Source organism: Homalodisca vitripennis, chromosome 2, assembly GCF_021130785.1.
Source record: "Homalodisca vitripennis isolate AUS2020 chromosome 2, UT_GWSS_2.1, whole genome shotgun sequence".
Classification (NCBI taxonomy): domain Eukaryota; kingdom Metazoa; phylum Arthropoda; class Insecta; order Hemiptera; family Cicadellidae; genus Homalodisca; species Homalodisca vitripennis.
Window position 1 is genome coordinate 102,544,443 of NC_060208.1, and position 20,098 is coordinate 102,564,540.

At 30.9% G+C, this 20,098-nt stretch overlaps 2 protein-coding genes across 5 annotated transcripts in view; one reads left to right on the top strand and one right to left on the bottom strand.

Moving 5' to 3' along the window:
- The first annotated feature begins 174 nt into the window (after positions 1-174).
- LOC124354485 lies at positions 175-11,535 on the top strand. Of its 2 annotated transcripts, none has more exons than XM_046804979.1 (3): positions 175-602; positions 10,561-10,734; positions 10,813-11,535. In XM_046804979.1, the coding sequence occupies exons 1-3, from the start codon at positions 222-224 to the stop codon at positions 11,404-11,406; spliced, it is 1,149 nt and encodes a 382-aa protein (XP_046660935.1). In that variant the 5' UTR covers positions 175-221; the 3' UTR covers positions 11,407-11,535. The 2 variants fall into 2 exon arrangements, with proteins under 2 accessions (XP_046660935.1, XP_046660936.1); XM_046804980.1 differs by lacking the exon at positions 175-602 and adding an exon at positions 3,662-3,874.
- Positions 11,536-17,983: 6,448 nt separating this feature from the next.
- LOC124354487 (ubiquitin carboxyl-terminal hydrolase 7) overlaps positions 17,984-20,098 on the bottom strand; it is a 191,287-nt gene continuing 189,172 nt past the window's right edge. For all 3 annotated transcript variants that reach the window (XM_046804985.1, XM_046804983.1, XM_046804984.1), the window contains one exon: positions 17,984-19,961. In XM_046804985.1, coding sequence (XP_046660941.1) covers positions 19,858-19,961 — 104 coding nt within the window. In that variant the 3' untranslated portion in view covers positions 17,984-19,857. The remainder of the gene's footprint in view (positions 19,962-20,098) is intronic.

The following is a 20,098-nucleotide window of genomic DNA, read 5'->3' on the forward strand; positions in this document are numbered from 1 at the left end:
AATAAGACTATAAACATTATGGTTTGATTAAGTTATGAGCAAATTTAATATTAAAATAATGAAATAGTTTTTCATCCTAGAGTTTCAATCACTACTTAAATTTAGATTAATCTAAATTTAAAGAACACATCACAGTTGGTGAGAACGACTATCTCGTCGATCTGATAAGAATAAAATCTAATCCGGTTACAACATGGCTGAGGTGCCAGAGAGTATGTACAATGCGTTTGTCACTGACATTATGTTTGCTGGCCCAGTTGAAGTACACAATCTCAACAGAAGACACATCTCGGGATGAGGATTCCGGTTCTGCAAAGAACTCCTACTACTCCACCAAAGAGATGCAGGACATGTGCCTGAAGGAATGGACTGGGAAGACTCAGGAAGTACAGGACTATTTTGATCAACTACCGTCAAAAGAATTTAAAGAGAACTCGGAAGATCTCAAATTCAAACTGTACTATGAACGAAAAGGCCTAGAAGATGTGGACTCAACACAGATCTACAATATCACACCACAAGTGCGAACTTTCTCTGGCTCTGAACACACAATAGAGGTCAACGATAGTTATGTCCCCAAGTATAGGCCCACCACTAGTGAGGTCAGTGTTATATATATATTCACATTATTAGAAATGTTTTAAATTTGTGTACTCTCTCTCATAAATTATATAAAATAAGAGGTATTATATGGTCAAAGAAATGTAATTTAGTTTTCAATGTAAATATCCACTCTGGGTCTCCACTTCAGCAAGTTAAAAAATTGTTTAAAGGATTTGTTTATCTGCACATATGTGAATGACCAAACAGACTGATTTGGATGAAAAACTATTACATAGATGTAGTTTGTAAAGTGAGGTAAAACTATTGCAATGATTATTGTTTTCTAGCTTTATTACTAACAAACTCAGCTTTTTTTATCACTAAATCAGAATGTTTTAAAAACCACATCATTATATTGATTCATTTCTCTTTAGACCCATTGGACGGATAACAAAATTGTATCAAACACAACACATCTCTAAAGATTATAATTTAAAAGTTACAAAATATTACATTATAGTTTTTGGTCACTAAAGATCAAATCAGTATACATTATAAGGATTGTCTGATTTTTATGTGATCATTCAAAGTTAAACACACACCAGACTTCCGGTCAGTGTACCCACACTCCCCTTCCCCGTACTTTCTTAAAGCCAGGGACACCTCTTGGATGGCATCATGAGACAGTGACTCCTAATTATTGATCAATACTTACCTTTTTGGCTGAACGTTAGCGAAGCCTATCACTTGTAGGGCTAGAAAAATGTCATTTATGTTTGTCCGCATGATATATCAAAAACAAACTGACCTATAGACGCATTTTTGCATGAAGATTCTTTTATATATTGGTAATAAAAAGTTTGATGATGGTGCATGTCACTCCATCATTTGGCTAAGCATTAGCAAATATCTTTACATTGGTCTTATGGCAACAAGAGAATAGCAGAATGAATTTATAAAAAAGCTGAATGCAGTCAGTCATATGAGAAGGATCAAGGATTTTTCCGGACATTTACCATTGTTCAGTAATAACAAAAGACTCATATGAGTATTCATATTGTAGAAAGAAAAAATAATAGAGCTAAAATTTTTTATTTAAATACCCTACACAAAACCTAACTCAATTAAAAAAAATTATGTGAGTGTATATTGTGGCAAGATATCTTGATAAAGATCATCTGCGGATTTACATGTTGCATGAAATTTGGCTGAGCATCATTGAGGCCAATCATTTTGTAAGCTGACACAATTTCTTTATTATCTGCTGGTAGAATGTAAAAATGTCTTTCCTGTATGATGTCTCTCTGTCTACCCGACCACAGGACATCTCTATAATAAAATGAGCTATAAGCTTTCAGTTTTACATGCAATCTTAGCAGAGCCTGTTACACAACACATCGTGTAGTGTACTCCTTCCGTATAAATATTAATGTACAGATAGTAGAGGTGGAGCCTCACACTAAATTTCAACCCTCTAGGTCAACTAATTTGAAATTTAGCTACAGACAAAAATTGAATTACATCAGTTACTTAATAAACAAACAAAATGGTAAGTTAATAGGAACTTTAATTTTCTAAAAACCATATATGAGATCAGGCTTTGTCAATCAACCAGTTCATACAGGGCCGGCCTTAGGCAGGTGCGACCAGTACGGCTGCAACAAGCCCAACACTTAGGGAGACTCCACCGAAAAGGTATTTTGAACTCTTTGAAGAATATGAGTTTTAGAGAGAAAGCAATATCAAAATACCATTACATCACCTGTTTGCTGTACTAAATGAGTGAACAGAGTTCTGAGGATTGGAGAGTGAACATCTCTTAGTTATCTCTATCTTACTGAATTTCTTATATTTTTGGTTCAATAGTTTCTGTTATGTACAAATGCTCATAAAATAAAATACTCATATTTTCACAGTCTAATAAGATTTAGAGTTAAAAAAAATATTTTGTATAGAAGCACTTTATGATCCAAAGTTTCATGCCTCAGCTTCCTATCGAGAGAGATTCACAGATGTTCATGAAAAATACCAATATTTTTCCATGCTTGAGTTTTAAACAGTAAAGTTTTATAAAATGAAACAAAAATATAAATATCCAACCAAAACACACTTGGGACTGCTGATTTTTAAGAACCCAAACTAAAATTTTATATTTTTACTTAATGTAGTTTCTGTTGTCTCTGGTAGTACACTGGGGCTCTAAACAAGCTTTCTAATTGTTTCTGGCTGATACTTACGTTGTACTTGCTAATAAATAATGCAAAATAATACCCAGAAGTTGAACACAGCACTCTGTTACATTGGTTCAGCAACTAGAATGAGTTAATAAAATTATTCTCAATGTGTTACAAACTTTCTGCATTTTCACATTGAAATTGTATTTTGTTGTTTCAATAGTTCCACAGAATAATTCTAGATGGTCTAGGTTAAGTTATCTTAGGTACTATTATTTCTTTACACATTATCAAAATGGTTTAAGACAATTTTGATAAAAATGGGATTCATTACATTTTCAACCAATTAATGGTTAATATTGTATCAAAACAGCTAGACTCTTAAATGTCATTTAAACAAAAATTAAAACTAAATCTCAAAGAACTACTGGATGCAGTGTACGCCATTTAATTAAAGGATGTTAATAATTATGATTCAATTCAAGTTCTAGAAGCAATTTAACCTTTTGTCTTAAAAATTTTTAAAAAATTGTCTGGAATTGGCAAATGACCCAAATAGCAAATGTGGTAAAATATCAGTTCATTTAGTTATGGTTAATACATACACTCATGTAGACAGACATTTTCAAGAACCATTTTTACGATTTTATGAAAAGGAGGGGCAATGTCTTAAATTAAATGTCTCCAATAAACCAAAATGTTATATTTTATACTATTTCAGTACAATATACAATATAAGAAAGGAGGCAAAAAGGAACCTAAATCACAGACTGATATTTATTTTTGATACTTCATTGTTATTTTTATATTTGGGTATATTTTGAAATGGATATTTTTCTTATTTGAACACATTAATGGAGTAAATGTACGTAAAAGTATATTTTAGGATTATTTTCATTTAAACCCCATTGGCTGATTGTTTATCGCTCATTATATCACATAAAGACTATCTGATACTACAATCATGAACTATCAAACTATTCGTTTTGTGAAAGAAAATGTGTCTAGGAACCTTACTGGTATGTTCAGTGTACTATCTGGCCAGTGAAGTATCAAGCTCTTCTATAACAGCTGATAAAAACGTGACTGATGTTGGTGCAAAATCTGAATCTGATTATAGCTATCTCAACAATTGTCCCAGGGTGACCACAAGTGAAGTGAGTGGTTTCTTTGATATAGGGTTAAATAATGGTGTAATATTAGTATTTATCATGTGTCTAGCAACCATGATTTTATCAATTTTCTTAAATTTGAGAAACCAACTCTGATTTTTTGTTCAGGCCTCCAGCCTCTTGCAACACCTAGATCTGTTCTGGTTTTAAAAGGGTACAGTATCCCTTGAGTTTAATTCCATATAATCAAACCTTTGTTCTTGTCTTATTTTTGATCAGGTATATATTTTTACGATATTGTAATTCTAAAAGCATTGTCTAGTGAATCCAACTATCGTTTCCTCATAAAATACAAGTACACTGATACTTGCAATAAAATTAATATTTTTTCATGTTATTTACAGTTATAGAGTTGTAAAATTAAAATTTTTTCACTGGATCCCTTTTAACACCTTCTCTACTGCTTTAAGTGATCTTGACTAGTCCACGAGACAGTTGGGCACCAGGATGTATTGGCCTCATTTAAGGATGTTGTGCAAGATCCGCTGATGTCCTCGAATGAGGACATTTCATAGTATCACTATACTCGTACTTTTGCTATTTAAACAGATAGTGAGGCCTAGTTTGGTGGTTTGTCATCACTAAAGATTAACCTAAGACATTTAATGTTTATGAAAAAACTCACTATGACTGCAAACATTGTAATAAAGATGTCCATCCCCTGTGCTTGACAAAAGCACAGGTGCTAAGAAGAGGAGAGCATCTTGAACACAAGTTTTGTACATAATTATATAATAATTTTTGTTTTTTTGTTATTACCCAAAGTTGTAATGAAAAACCATGCTAATACTAGGGCAAGTGTTCCAAAATCAGAGTTAAATTTGTTTCAGTTTGTAACAATAGAGAAAGTAGAAAAAATTCGTAGTTTAAATAAAAGTAGGGCATGTGGCTGGGGTAGTATTCCTATATGACTGTTAAAACTGTCTGTTAATGTATTAAGACTGATTTTAGCCAATGTAATAAATAAATCATTTAATCACGGACACTTTCCAAGTAAACTTAAATTATCAGAAGTTATTCCTGAATTTAAAAAAGATTCACCTATTATAAAATATTTAATTATAGACCCATCTAGTTACTGAGCAATATTTCAAGGATTTTTTAAAAGGCAATAAATTATAGAATAACAACATCTTTAGAAATCAACAAACTAGTATGTAATGAGAAGTATGGTTTTAGGAAAAACAGTAGCACTGAATTAGTTCTTACACCCTTCTCAATAGTGCTTCAATGGCCTTGGATGAGTCTACAGCAGGTATTTTTTGTGATTTATCCAAGGTTTTTGACTATGTAAATCATAAACTGCTCTTGTCTAAATTATCTCAAATTAGAATTAAAGGAAAAGCATTAAACAATTTAGAATAATATTTTAAAGACAGAAAACAAGAACTATTATGAATGATAATTCAGTTAAAGTTATGTCTCATTGGGAAAGCGCAGCTTATGGTGTTCCACAAGGTACAATTTTAGGTCCAATTCTTTTTCTAGTCTACATTAACATTTTACCAATTGACTTTCAAAATACTAATATTATTTTATTCACTGACGATATAAATATTTTAATTCAAGAAATCAACATAAGGAATATGGAGGAATTAATCGTAAAAACTCTAAATAAACTTGATGAATGGTTCAATTCTGCTGGACTAAATTAAATTTGGTTTAATTAAATCAAACTGAAACAAATGCAATGCATAAAAAACAATTACAATGTCTTAAAATGTGGTAGATTAAACCTAGTTAATTAACATAGGTCTTTAGGACTGAAAATTGATGAGAATTTAAACTGGAAATTTCATGTTAATGATCTAGTAAACAAATTAGGCTCTTTTCGCTTTGCAATAAAAATATTAGCAGATTCAATATCTATTTCTACTTGTAAAATTGTATACTATGCCTATATACAATCAATTCTGAAATATGGTATTGTACTCTGGGGTTTATCTCCTGATTTTGAAAAAGTATTCATAGCCCAAAGAGCTGTTCTGAGTGCAATGATTGGTGCAAACTTTAGAGAGAGCTGCTGGCTGCTATTTAAATTTTTTTTTAAATACTCACACTACCATATTTATATAATTTTGAATTGTTGAACTTAGTCCATAAAAATCCAAACACATTTGAGCAATACAAAAATCTTCTTGCCTTTCCAATTTATAAAACTTCTTTATTTGAAAAAAGTCCACTATATATGGGAATTCGCTTATATAATTGTTTACCTTTATAACTAAAAGAGCTTAAAAATTATAATTTTCAAAATAATATTGAAAACCTCCTCATCGAAAAAGCTTATTACAGTGTTAATGAAATGCTGGAAGATTTTTCAAACAATAAGTAAAACAGTAACTAGTCAATTTAAAAATCCCAACCCATGCAATTATTCATTATTACACCATAAAATGAACTATTACAAGCTATATGAAATAAGGATGATTTTATTATTTTTTATAGACATAATACATATTTTTGTATTATTTATATAATTATTCAAATGTTGATGTGCAATAAATACTTTGAATTTGAATTTCTGCTAAAGTACGTATTACATTGTTAAAAATTGTAATGTACAAGAATAGTATGTCTAAAACATCTTCAAGGTCAAATTTCCACTGACCTTACTGACTAAGAAGACTGGTAAGAATATCTTTTAAATAGATTTTTCCATATTTTAAATAATTTATTGATGTGTTAGTTATCATTCAATTTTCTTGGAAATAATCACAGATCTCCATTATTACATGTAATAGAATAAAAAATGTTATATATAAAGTATTTTTATTTATATTGATTTCTGAGTTAAAAAGAAAAATTCCATTGTAAAACTTTTTTAGTTTAGGTTTTAGTAATTTTTAAATATACAAAATTAATGAAGCTTTGATTGGATATGTTTATCTTAAAGTATAGTCAAAGGGAAAAAAAACAAAAAAAAAATTATGCTTTAATAGTAAAGTTTTTAGAATGATTTAAGTAAAGTACAAAAAACACAGTGATTTAGATCATGGTGATTTATGCTAGACAGCTGCGCTAAGCGTCCAACGGCCAAAGGGTTAATAGTTTGGAGAAGTGTTTGAAAATATATAATGCACAGATTGGTGCTTTGAAGGCAAAATGTTGAAATAAATGGGAAAACCTGTTAGATTGATTCTTGGCGCAAAGTTTTAAGTTTCCGTTCCATAATTATATTTCATATTTCCTGCGCATTAAAAATATTTGATACTATCTATACTATTATATGAAAATCTAATGGTGCCTTTCTGTGTGTTTGTTACATAATCACATAAAAACTATTGGACCAATTGTACTGAAATTTTACATAGACATCTTAGGGTCCCTGGTTAATATAGGCCTATTTCTATTTCAAAAATCCCTCGTGCTATGCCCTAGTAGTCTCCCTTTTTGGCTTATAATAATAAATAATAAGCAAAATAATTTTTACTCATTTAAATAGGTGGTAGTAAATGTTGTTATTCTTCTGTCAAAATCAGTTACAGTTTACAAATGTCATGTTACGTGCAGAAGCTTTTCTGTCTTGGATTTTTAAATTGGGATTTTAATCAACTAGAGTAAAATGCCATGCTATATTACATCATAAGTGTTTTCACTGAAAAGCCTTTACACTCAGGATTTCTACACACTGGCCTAAAGTACTTTATTTGTTGATGGAATCGTTGGACCTATTCAATAAAATGTCATGAAATAATAGAGAAATTTGAGAGCCACTTATAAAACAGTTTCACTCTCTGACTTCAAGGTCCCATATTTAAACTTAAATCTAAAACTGATCAAGAGATTGGAATATCTTTCAGTGACTACAACTGATCTCAGAATTGTTTGGAATGCCATTTAAAAATAATAATATGGTTATGGTGTTCCTGTTTTTCAAAGTGAAATTACATGTGAAACGGCGAGAACTGCTAGTCCTGTGATAATAAATACAAAACAGTCATTAGGCAATTGGATAGATTCAAGTAATGATAATTGCAGATGTATTAATTAGATACACCAACAAATGAGGATCTTGTTCTCATTATATCAGAGTTATGAGCATAATTGTAACTGTAATAAATCTAACTTTATTAGTTTTCAACAAAGAGAAGCAAAGTAGTATACATATGTGTTTTTTGTTGGATGAGGTCCAAAAGGTGTAACGCACCAGGCTTCCACCAAATAATAGACATTTGGCATTAAAATTTTAAAGTCACTATTTTGAAAATGATAACTTGTATGATTTTTTCAGTCATGTACATTTTTAAAGTAAGGAATCATTCAAAACTTGAAGTTTATAGCTTAGCTGTTTATTTATATATAAACATGTAGTAAAAAAACACACTTAAACAGGTAGATGAAAAACTAACCAGTTTAGGAGATACCTTTTTGGGAAATTGTTACATGACTATTTTTAATCATTTCTTACATATTAAATTGTTTTTAATTATCCTCTTGATTGTTTATTCTTTACCAATAATCCTAAGTTTATTTACCAATAAATTATGTTTTAGTTTTTCTTAACAAAATACATATAGATTTTTTTATGTAATACTTTTCAATGTTTCAAATGATACTCTTCTTGTCACATAATTTATTTACTGTACATGAAATGTTGTAAGTCATAAAATTTCTCAAATATGCCTAAGTATTTTTTTTTTTATTTCAAAGTATTGAACATTTTTAGGTTCCTTTAAGTAACACAAACACAATGTCCTGTTTTAAAACATATAATTGTAAGTAATTCTTAATTAATTTTATTTAATAGTAAAATAATTTTGTACAATCTCTTACTTGAACTATGAAATATTTGAAAATGAACATGTAATTTCAATCAAAAGTGGTATTAGAATCATTATGAGACATTTGGATTTATATTATTTTATTATCAGCTGCATTTTAACCCACAACACTGTAACAAACCAGAATACATTATATGTAGACAGTTAGCACTTTCAATTTTCTAGTAGTCCTCGAGGTCAGGAGATCTAATAATGCGCTACAATAAAGTAAAGTTAGATACCAATTAGTTCTGTTTTATATAACGTTCTGAATGTATCTAATTTATGAATATTACAAAAAATCATTGTTGGTTTTTGTTCATTACTTAGGAGACAACAACGATATTAAAGAACAGTCAAAATCTCAAGAATTTAAAACACAATCAGATGGAAAAGATGTTAAAAAAATCATAATTACTTTTAGTGGAACAGGCCAACTGAATCCTGTTCCAATAGAGCTACTATACTATGATCTCATTTGGGCTTAGCAATGTTAGTAACAACAAACGCCATCCACAGTGATGATGATTGCGTAATACATCAACAAGCATCAGTATAAAAAAAGCCGGAATAGTTGTATGCAATTAAATTGGTCGTAAGGATAATGAATGCTGTTAGGTAGTGTGCCACACTCTTAATTTAAAAATCTTTATGAGCAGATTCAGATTTTTTTTAATCATCGGCTTTACTGAGGTGCATGGATTGTTGAGAGATTATATGTAGGCACGCTTGATACTAAAAATACAGCGTTTCCTGGAGCAGTCAAGTGAATAAATTTTTGTAATGCAATTTGTACACTTGGTAGATATTTATGGCCACTTCAACCAACTGAATTTAACTTTCAAGGTTTTGGAGATCAAAAATTGGGTGGTGTATTTGTATTTAATGACAAATTTTGTCCATTTTTATGTAAAATGTATCACTGGATAGCTAAAGAAGAAGATTAAACTTTTCAATATCACCAGATTTTGAAGGGACTTGCTGAAAAGGACGAATTTACTTGTTGTTGCCCTGAATATGATAATAATGAGACTGAAACTATGAAAACCTAATAAAAAACCTTTTTTCATCATCAAGCCATGATAATATTCAAGAAGAGTTTATTAAACTTCAAAATGATAATAAAAAACTGTTGACCATGGTTTAAACAGAAAAATTTTAGTATAAAACACCCTTAACCTACCAAAATAGTTGGAAAGAACATTATGGTATCTTAGTGTTTTCAATATTTTGTGTAAACATAGTTTTTAATTTTTGTTGATAAACACAACTAAAGAAATCGGTTTGGTCCAAACAATGATTTGAGATTATCTCTGTGAAAGAATGTCCCAATAGTAAAAAAAATTCTAGCACAAAAGTAATACCAAGAAAAACATCACAGAAGAAAAATATTTTTGAAGCACCTAGGTTATTTTAACAAAGAGTTGTATTGAAGACTTTGATAAAATGAGGTAATTCAAGTTAAAATCCTCAACTTATAAACTGTATTTTATATACTATAAAAATACATCATACATAATTAATTTGAAAATTATAAATAATAATAAGAGATATCAATCCTATTGTAGTTAGCGTCAATTGATAATAATTTCAGTGAATAATCTATAGTTGTGGTAAGGGTGGTCTGTACAAGATTTATTATCAGACTTAGTGGTCCACAGACTACTACAAGTTGGGGAACTGCTGTGTTATATTTTCCAGAATCTTCCAGTAGTAAGGAAAAGCAAAATAAAATTTCCAGTATGTAAAAAGGAGTGAAATATCCTAAATTTTGGCAATATTCAATTTATGTTATATTAGTTTTATTTATATTGCGTTTTTTCAAATGAGGATAACATTAAATTTCAGATCTTATCTGATTAAATTTGCTCATTCTCACCAATAAGCTTTACACTATCACTGTTCCAGGAAATAAGGATAGAGGAGGAAGGAACATTCAACTCGGATACCAAACCTGACACTACCTTAGAGCACTTTGAGTCCCAGACAGTTGATTCCTCTGAAATTAGATCTATCTCTGAGAGCAAGTCTGCTGATTCCAGTGGCTCCAAACCCAAAGGCAAAAAGGGAAAAAAGGGGAAGGTAAGTTCTATGAATTATCTTTGTCAATAACAGTTCTAAAGTAAATCTTAAATATTGAACTGTTGTGTTTATTTCCAGGAAAAATGGCCAAAAAATATGGATCCGAAAGAAGTCCCAAAAAAGAAGGCAAAAGAAGATCCCGGACATGTTAAAAGGAAAGAACTTATCAAGAGTAAAATTAATGGAATCCACCACGGAAGAATAAAAATTAAAACTTCAATCACAGAAAACAAACAGACAAAAGGTGTTTTCTCAGTAAAAAATCTCAACCAGAATACACTGAACAGGCAAAATAAGAAAACTGATAGAGTAAATGGTATTGTTTATACTAGAGATCTGAATTCACATCAAGAAAAAGTTCAAGTGATGAGTCCAAACATGCATGTAAAAAATACTCAGGGACGTTTGATATCACAAAATAAAAATTTACAAAGTAAACTAATCATTGAAAAAACAGCTAGTTTACATGAAATAGAACAAGTTAAGGGACAAAAATTGAAAAAGGGTGTAGAATTGATAAATGGACATAAACATAAGAAAGATGGTTCACTATTTGACCAATTTATGGGAAATTGCCAGCTTAGACATAAACGTAAACACCACCATCAGAGAAATCCTAGAGCTAGACGACGACCTCTTCAAGGTGATCTACTGCCTAGACCTTTCCTATAATTGGTTATGTGGAAGAGAAGATTTGATGGAAGACTCAACCAAACCAACATTTAATACATCTCAATTTCTTTGGAACTTTTGTAATATTCAATGAAACGCTCAGTCAATTAAAATAATATTTTTACTTAAGAAGTGGTAAAAAAATTAAAATAGGCATATTTGATTATTAATTTTTGTTTGTTTTAGTATGCAGTTTTTAATCTACCCATCAATAATTAATTAGTTCTCCTTTGTGCCAAATATTTTTTTAAATAAAATCCTACTAATCTTAAATGCTAATTGGATAATCTGTACTGATACAAAATCTAAGCAAACATCTGAAACTTATTGTAGTTAAACTTTGTAACTTACGAAGATTACCAAGATCAGGAGCTAGCGAATTAGTCCACACAGTGATTTTTAATATGGGTTGGAAACAATGGTTGCAAACACTACTTTCGCCAGAGGATGTTCTACCAGTACAAATGTTAAATTTCTTTCCGTACGACACTAATTCAGTCAATTTTAAATGGTCCTGTTACTAGTGATTACGTGGCCAAATCGATATATGTATTTTTTTTAGTTTTGTAATAAAAGAATTATTTGTTGTAATAATATATATATATATATATATATATATATATATATATATATATATATATATGTGGCCGTATCTGTTACATATGCGTTTAAATAAGCAAACTAACATATGATCGGAAGACGAAATACCTGTCAAACGACTTATTTACATTAAATTGTATAAATGGCAATAGCCTTATTTTATTTCAATTTTATATATATAAATTGCCATTTATACAATTTAATGTAAATAAGTCGTTTGACAGGTATTTGGTCTTCCGATCATATGTTAGTTTGCTTATTTAAACGCATATGTCACAGATACGGCCAAATACAAAATAATTGAATCGGAAAAAGTAAGCGCTCTGTGGTGTAATGGTAGCACATTCACCCGGCAAGTGAGAGATCCGGGTTCGACTCCCGGCAGAGCAAGTACTTTTTGCGATTCAATGTTTATTGAAATTAAATAAGGCTATTACCATCTATACAATTTAATGTATATATATATATATATATATATATATATATATATATACAATTTATGAAAAGGCTTGATCAAGAAACAATTAAATTATTATTTGGCCATTGAATTTATTAAAATAATAAATCGGATTACTTTTTGATATTGTTCTAGAATATACCACACTATATCGAATTTTTATATATTTCAATATTCAAAATAAATTAGTTTAATTTAAAAAGATGTTTATTATATCTAGACTGTGTCGACTTCATGTACACTTTTAAACAGCTATCTCAAAGACTGGTTAGATCATTTAAAACCTTCACTGTGACACGAGACATGTCTCGAATTTGGGAGGCAAAGTAGTAAGAGTAGTTGCGATGTGCAATTGTGCATCTACCACAATCAATGTGTTAAACTATATTACATCGCTACCAATACAAGGTAGGAGTTAGCCACTCCACGTAAACAGCAGAGCCTCAGCTAGAGGTCAGGGGAAGTCGTTTGCTCCAGGTGGCAAAATTATAGAAAGTCCAATAGTTGGGATACAACTTCTGTTCACTCATAATTTAGTTGGTCTCTGCGTGAATCCCTTTACTATTGGATCAAATAGAATAGATACCCGTGTTTGAATGTTAATCACAAAATAACTAATAGAACTAGAATTAAGGGGGTTAATTTTAATTTAGATTATTTCTGTATTTAGACACATAAATCTAGTTATTTACAAATAATAATTTCCAGTTATGTCAGTAAGAACAAAGAAGGTACCAGTTTTTGGTAGTTTCTAACCAAATTGCAACTTTAAAAAATTCATAATTTAGGAACTTGAGATCCGAGTAAGACCAAAAATTTGATAGAAGACAGGTACAAGTGTACTGTTTTTTAGTATGTACAGTAGTTTTAGACATATGAAAACGTTTGTTATTACATTACCATCTTAACTTGTGCTGTTGACTGGGCGGTTCAAATAAGTCGGCATTGATTACATTAAATGGAGCTCTTTAAGTTATTATCTTGGGCTTGCAATTTTGTAAATCACTACTTAAAACATTTAAATATTTAACACAGCTTTCATTAAACAAGATTTTATTAAATTACCGTGACTAGCATCTGCTCATTTTGAAGGTAACAGTACAGTAGCATTGCCAGACTACTGTAGGAACACCGTTCTGGGCAATAAATCAAGACAACAAAAATTATTAGGATTTAACTCTTTATGTTACTTGATAAACCTTAATTATAAATGTATCTGAAATATTTTAATTTGACATAACATTAACATTTTTTGTTTCCATTTTTTTTTGGGAAGTAGCTGAGAAACCTCTTATTGGAATTAATCCTAAAGGGAACTTTGTGCTTGCTTCCTTAGTGACAGGGTATTTGGGATGGGTAAGAGGAGGCCAGCTCTGTACCACTGTTTGCAGTTAAAGCAGGTAGAGGTAGCACGCCCCTATGTTCAGACTGATAACAGGGAGTCTCACCAACCCCCAACAGCCATCCTCAGTAGGCTATATCTGTTGGATCTTCTCTTGCTCCCCTATATTTCAACATGTTATATCTCAGATGTATGAATTCAGGATGTGCCGCTTGTGGACATCTATAGAATTGTCCTTATTTAGGTGACACATTGGGTTTTGTGCTGTACCCAGTGAGAGTTCAATTGAAAAGTATAAGCCAACCAGAAGCGAACCCTCCTGGAGATGTACATTGATATATTGTATATTTCTTGTTAAAACAAAATTATACGTTGGCTGAGCGTTAGTAAGGCCTATCACAAGAGGGCCTGGAAAATTTGTATTTATCTCAATCTGTCTGTCTGACAGACATTCCGGATGATATCTTGAAATGAACTGACCTGTACACATTCAGTTTGCATAAGTTTGATTTTAATATTAGCAACACTCAGTTTGATGATGGTGTCCATGAGATTTGGCTGAGAGTTAGTGAATATTTTTACATAGGCCTTATGGGTAACCATGATGGCAACGGGAAAATAGCAGATTAAATAAATTTGCAAACTGTGAAAAAACCATATGAGATTTTAAGAAATGACATTTTTATTCATAGAGTAGAAAAAGTATATAATAGACTGGAGTCAATATAAAATATCGGAGACAATATTTCACTTTAACGCACTCTTGCGTTGTATGATTAGTGCCCGACTAGCTCACCAGACCTTTTATTATTAGAACACTGCTATAATATCTTGCTAAAAAAATGTAAACGTATGATGTGGCAAGATATCTTGAGAAATATTATATCTCTAGACTTCAAATTTGGCATACTTTATTTCTACATAGACAAGAATGAGTTCTATGATGGTGCATGTCCAACCATGGGATTTGACTTAGCATTATTGATGGCTATCACTCAGTGTGCTGACACAATTTATCTTTTGTCTGCTGGGAGGATGAAAACATATTTTTTCCTTATGACTGTGTCTATCTGTCCATAGGACATCTAGAGAATACAATGAGCTATATAGATTTGAAATTGTGTATGCGACCTTAGTGAAGCACGTTTTGTCACATGTGAAGTGGCGTACTCTTACTTGTAATTATATAGTTCTTTTACTGATATGAACACCAGTTTTGATGCATTGAAAGATGTAAAATTTAAAATTTGAGCGGTTCTCAAACAGTGTCACAGCCAGCGGGAGGATATCGGGATGATAAAATTATAACAACAAAATTAATTAACATTCAACAGGCCTTTTAGCTTGTCATCTTTGTAATCTTATGAAAAAATGAATCAGTAAAAGTGTAACTATGCTCTTATCTCTAAAACTGCTGGTCCAATTTGGATAATTCTTCTTTACTATATTTGTTGGAGTCCAATGAAAGCTGTTATATTGAAAAAGGTAAAAAAGTATCCTGGAATATTTTAAAATTTGGAAGAATGGGTAAATATAATATTTACAAAAAACAATCCAAATTTAACTGACAGTAAACAGCTGTTAACACTTTCAGCTGAAGTTTATCAGAGATAGAAAACATTTGTTTACATTAAACTTTAGAGAATATTAAGTACACAGTGCTTGATCAGTAGTATTATGCACGTTGCAAAGACAAAGTTACTGTCTATTTTTTGCTACAGATTTTACCAGTGACCAATTTAAACTATCTAATGCACTGCTGAAAGTACTATTTAACACATTCACTGCGGGTGATGAGCATGCTCGTAATGCAAAAATGGCGCGCCGGGCGGTTGACGAGCGAGCTCGGCATACGGCAGCTGCTTTCATACTGCCTCAGTGTGAGCTGAGCAGTTGCCCGGGAAGGCTGTAACACTCATAGCGAGGTGTGCCTGTTTCAGTGAGTCAGTTGGTGCGATTCGTCGCCGGTTCGCCATTTTTGTTTGTTGTGTATGCTTTGCGATATTGTGTGAGTGGATTATAGTGTCTGTTGACTGTGTAAGTGTATGTACTCATAATGGAGGAAGACGATAATTTTTCATCTGATGAAGACAATGAGTCGAGTTCGAACAGTCCTAGGGAGGGTGAAGGCGGCGTCCCCCACCCCCACACGTGTAATTGATGTACTATCTACGTGTCATTCATGTACTATATACGTGTAATTCGCGAGTGTTTGTGCCAAAACCTAGTGCGCTGCGAGCACATATAACACGGGGACCGGCACCCGGTGCGGATGATTAGCAGACTCAGCATGGACATGACGTCACCCGTTCCGGCCAACGAAGCTTACGGGCTACCTTGGACAACCCTTTCAGCTATCCTGACTCCGTTTTGGGTAAGTAAAAAAAAAGAAAATCCCGCATTTTTCTGTCACCGGTAATTTTGTCATCCGCAGTGAATGTGTTAAACATTATTATAAAACCCACCATAATCAACAAAGCTGTGAATGTTTGCATGTTAAGTACTCAAAACTGGACCATACTAAATCCTTTGACATATTGTGTGATATTTTTACTGTGGCTTCAGGTAAAACAAGGGAATTGACATAAATATGCCTCAATGACTATTTCTTTTCTAGACTACAGTCTGAAAAACACCAAGAATATTAAGAACGCAAAACTTATTATAAACGGTTATTTAGAAATTTGGAATTAACATAGTTGCAAGAATTTTCCATTCTATCCCTTGTACCAGTAGAACACAAGTAACCAAAGTAGTCTTTTTAAGCTTACATATGCATATATTTACTTGATCGGTGTAAAAAATCAAAAATAGCTCTGGAAATAGACATTTTTCATGTAAGTTAGCTTCTGAAACCTACATGTGTACATATTTTCTTGATTGATGCAACAACGCAAACTCTACTGTGAACCTATAACATATCAAAAACACGAATGTTGAACATAAAAAAAATTATAAGTTAGTAAAAAATACCAAATTAATTTTGTTGTAACAAGTAAATATTATTACTTATATTAAAAACAAGACATCAATGGTTAACGTCTGACAATAAATACCAAAGTTATGGGTTTTATAAAAAAAAGCTGTTTGGCACAGGAAAATTACCCTGGCATTCTTCATGGGTCCTTTTCAAAAACAGGCTGACATTTTTCGTTAGAACTTTATAACCTATCTGACATTAAGAGGGTTAATGAGACACAACAAATTAAAACTAAGTGCCAGTTTTGATCATTAGTTCAATTAAATTACCCTATTATGTTATCGGGATAATTGACACATTTTATTTTTACAACACTAAAAATACTTCTCTGGTATTATCGAAGGATACAGTCAAACTAAGGAATCCACCATTTACTCCATATGGAGAGAAGGGATGATGCGTAAACTCGGATGTGTGATATTTGGCTCTTATGCAAGTGATCTGTTGTATATGATCTAATTTGCTTTTAGCTATACCTCTTTATTATCAACAGTTTCATCTATAATGGCAAGTATGTAACATCATTAGTGTTTAAAGTTTACACTAAAAAAGAATGTGTAAAGTTAAACAAATTTTTATAAATAAATCAAAAAATTTAATTTGTGATTGTGATACACAAACTCTTAAATATGTTTTTAAAACTAAAAGAGAACTTTACTCTCTTCATAAAATATCTTGATTGGAATTTACGGCAATAATTAGAATGTAGGCATTTCTTTTGCCAGCTGATATCATAGGCAAGCTGTTCGGTAGACATTAATAAGTTAAAATCTTTTGTTGTTTAACTGTTTTCATTGCACTATATACTTTTATTAACAAATACAAATCAGTAGACATACAAACACTTTCATTAATATCAACAAGATTCCAGCACCAACCTGAGCAATCTCTTACTTGTTTCCACCTGATAGAGCTGTAAGTAGCAAAAATAAAATAGTTATCACAATGGAAGCAAAACAGATAATAAATTGAAAATGAAATAACATGGCTCAGGCAGTTGTTCACAAAAATTATTATTGCCAAATATACCTCATGTATGGTGATTACATCCAATATTCTACACCAAATCATTTCTTTACAAGAACCTTTGAGACCCCTTAAATTAAAACAATAAATAGTAACAATTAAAGTGAAAAGTATCTAATGACTCCATGGACAGATAGGCTAATAAAAGGAACTTTGTAAATGAAACGCTCCATTGAAATAGGCAATAACTGTTTTAATCATCCATTAAAAATGACCTATACATAAGTTGAGTCCATCGATAGTAACACATTTGAATGCTTTAATAATGCCAACCTATATACAGCACAAGTCACGAAATAAATTTATTTACAACAGTTAAAAAAGGAAGCTGGCTGTAGTTCGTAATACTGTACTGCATTGTATTGTGTTGTTGCTCAAACTCAATAGGGGAAGCTATGTTTTGACAATTAAGTGTATAGGCAATCAAATATTCTAGTGTATAAAGACATAATGATGTATCCAGTCAGTTTTCAGTTCATCTATTATTATTATACATGAGTAAAAGAACAACCCATTCCGAAACCGTCTAAAAAAACTTTTATCACAAAATACATTAAAATCTAAAGCTTAAGTGAAGTTTTCGAGCCGCTGACAGCAAGTTTCATTTAATTCATGATTGAAATTATACAAAAATATTATACATCTCTGTGTTAAAGCTTAACTAATATTAATCACTCTAATAAACCTTACCAGATTGGGTAAATTTTAGTTTTCTTTATACAGGAAGAAGTATTTCTATTCATCCATAGTTAACAGGTTTTTAAACAGGCCCCAAAAACAATGTTGCCTGAAATAATAAGTTTAAAATTCGTACGAACAAAATTTATACAAATAAATCACATGCATTATTAAAAAAATATATAAAAACTTGGTAACAATCACTCAAAACTACCAGTGTTCATGTAATCCCACGACTAATTGTGTCCTCAGTATTTTCTCAGGACTACAAAATTATTGATCAACAATATTTAAATTTAAAACCCTTTTAAGTGATACTAAATTAATAAACATTTTAAAATTGATAATTTTAAATAAATTTGCAAACCTAATACTTTACAGTGTAACAATTTATAACATAGAGCTGATTTTTTTTAACAATCTTACTAGAAAATTCATTGGAGTTTTAAATGCAAAATACACCACTACTTTAGAACATAAATGGTAGACAATAATTAAACAATATAATAACTAAACCTTTTAAAATATACAATTCCTACACAATTTTCATTCGGAATTAAAAGATTTTAAAGTAAACTATAACATATCTTGTAACCATAAATAAAAAGTATACTTAAATGAGTACAGAAAACAAGATTTACAATATAATAGCCAAACTTATTTTATACAAATTTTTTGTCAATTAATTTTGATCCAAGTCGAAAAACAGCTCAATTATTTTAGTTGATTAATGTACATTAAAACTATTTGAAAGAAATTATGAGTTTATTGGTTTTAAATATTTTATGAGTGGTAATGCATTCAACTACATAAGAATTTGTCAACAATTCAGTAGAAGGGTAGTTTTTAAACAGTTTGTATCTAAAAGTAAATAATATTTGACAATAAATATTTTAAGTATTTTGTTCCGTATTGAAGCAATTAACAGCAAAATACCTTGATTAAAAATATACAGAACTTACAATATATCAAAAAGTTATGACTGCTTTAAAAATAATACTTTATGCATTTATGAAACAAATTCGATAATATTTTATTTTTATTAAAAATAATTAACTGTTTTATATCCACTACTTCATAGATTTCAAAATTATTAATTTATAAACATTTCAGGAAGTGTTTCCAAAAAATAAATACAAATCAGCACAAAAACGAACAATAAATCAATTCCTTTCTATTAGTTGCAAGTGGCACATTAAAACCTAACTCTTGAGTACGAGTGATTTGAAATTAGTTTTTACAATGAACTGAGCCAAGCACGGCTCTGCCATGCTTGTAGGCCTGTGTAAACTGAGAAAACAGAAGCGAATTGAGAGATTGGGGAAATTAATAATTTATTAAAATAAATAAATTAGTAGAAGAGTCGGTTCAGTTGTAAATCTTGATTGCTTTCTCAAGATAGTTGAAACGCGAACGTTTCGGAGCCTTGTTGACGTGTTCTAGACCGAGCCAAGGCTTGGACGTGGCTCCACCTGTAACAAAATCAAATTATATCAATATCAATCTGTTACTGACACTTAATCTTAACACTTTGAGGTAACATTAAAAGTCTCACCAACTGTCCCCAGGTTGTATTTATTTTCTGCTATATTACAGCATTTTTACATTA

Excerpts from the sequence above, each read along its gene's own strand:
- LOC124354485 (XM_046804979.1), top strand. The coding sequence starts at position 222 with ATGCGTTTGTCACTGACATTATGTTTGCTGGCCCAGTTGAAGTACACA. Across the intron at positions 603-10,560 it reads ATAGGCCCACCACTAGTGAG|GAAATAAGGATAGAGGAGGA; the intron begins GTCAGTGTTATA and ends TCACTGTTCCAG. Across the intron at positions 10,735-10,812 it reads AAAAGGGAAAAAAGGGGAAG|GAAAAATGGCCAAAAAATAT; the intron begins GTAAGTTCTATG and ends GTTTATTTCCAG.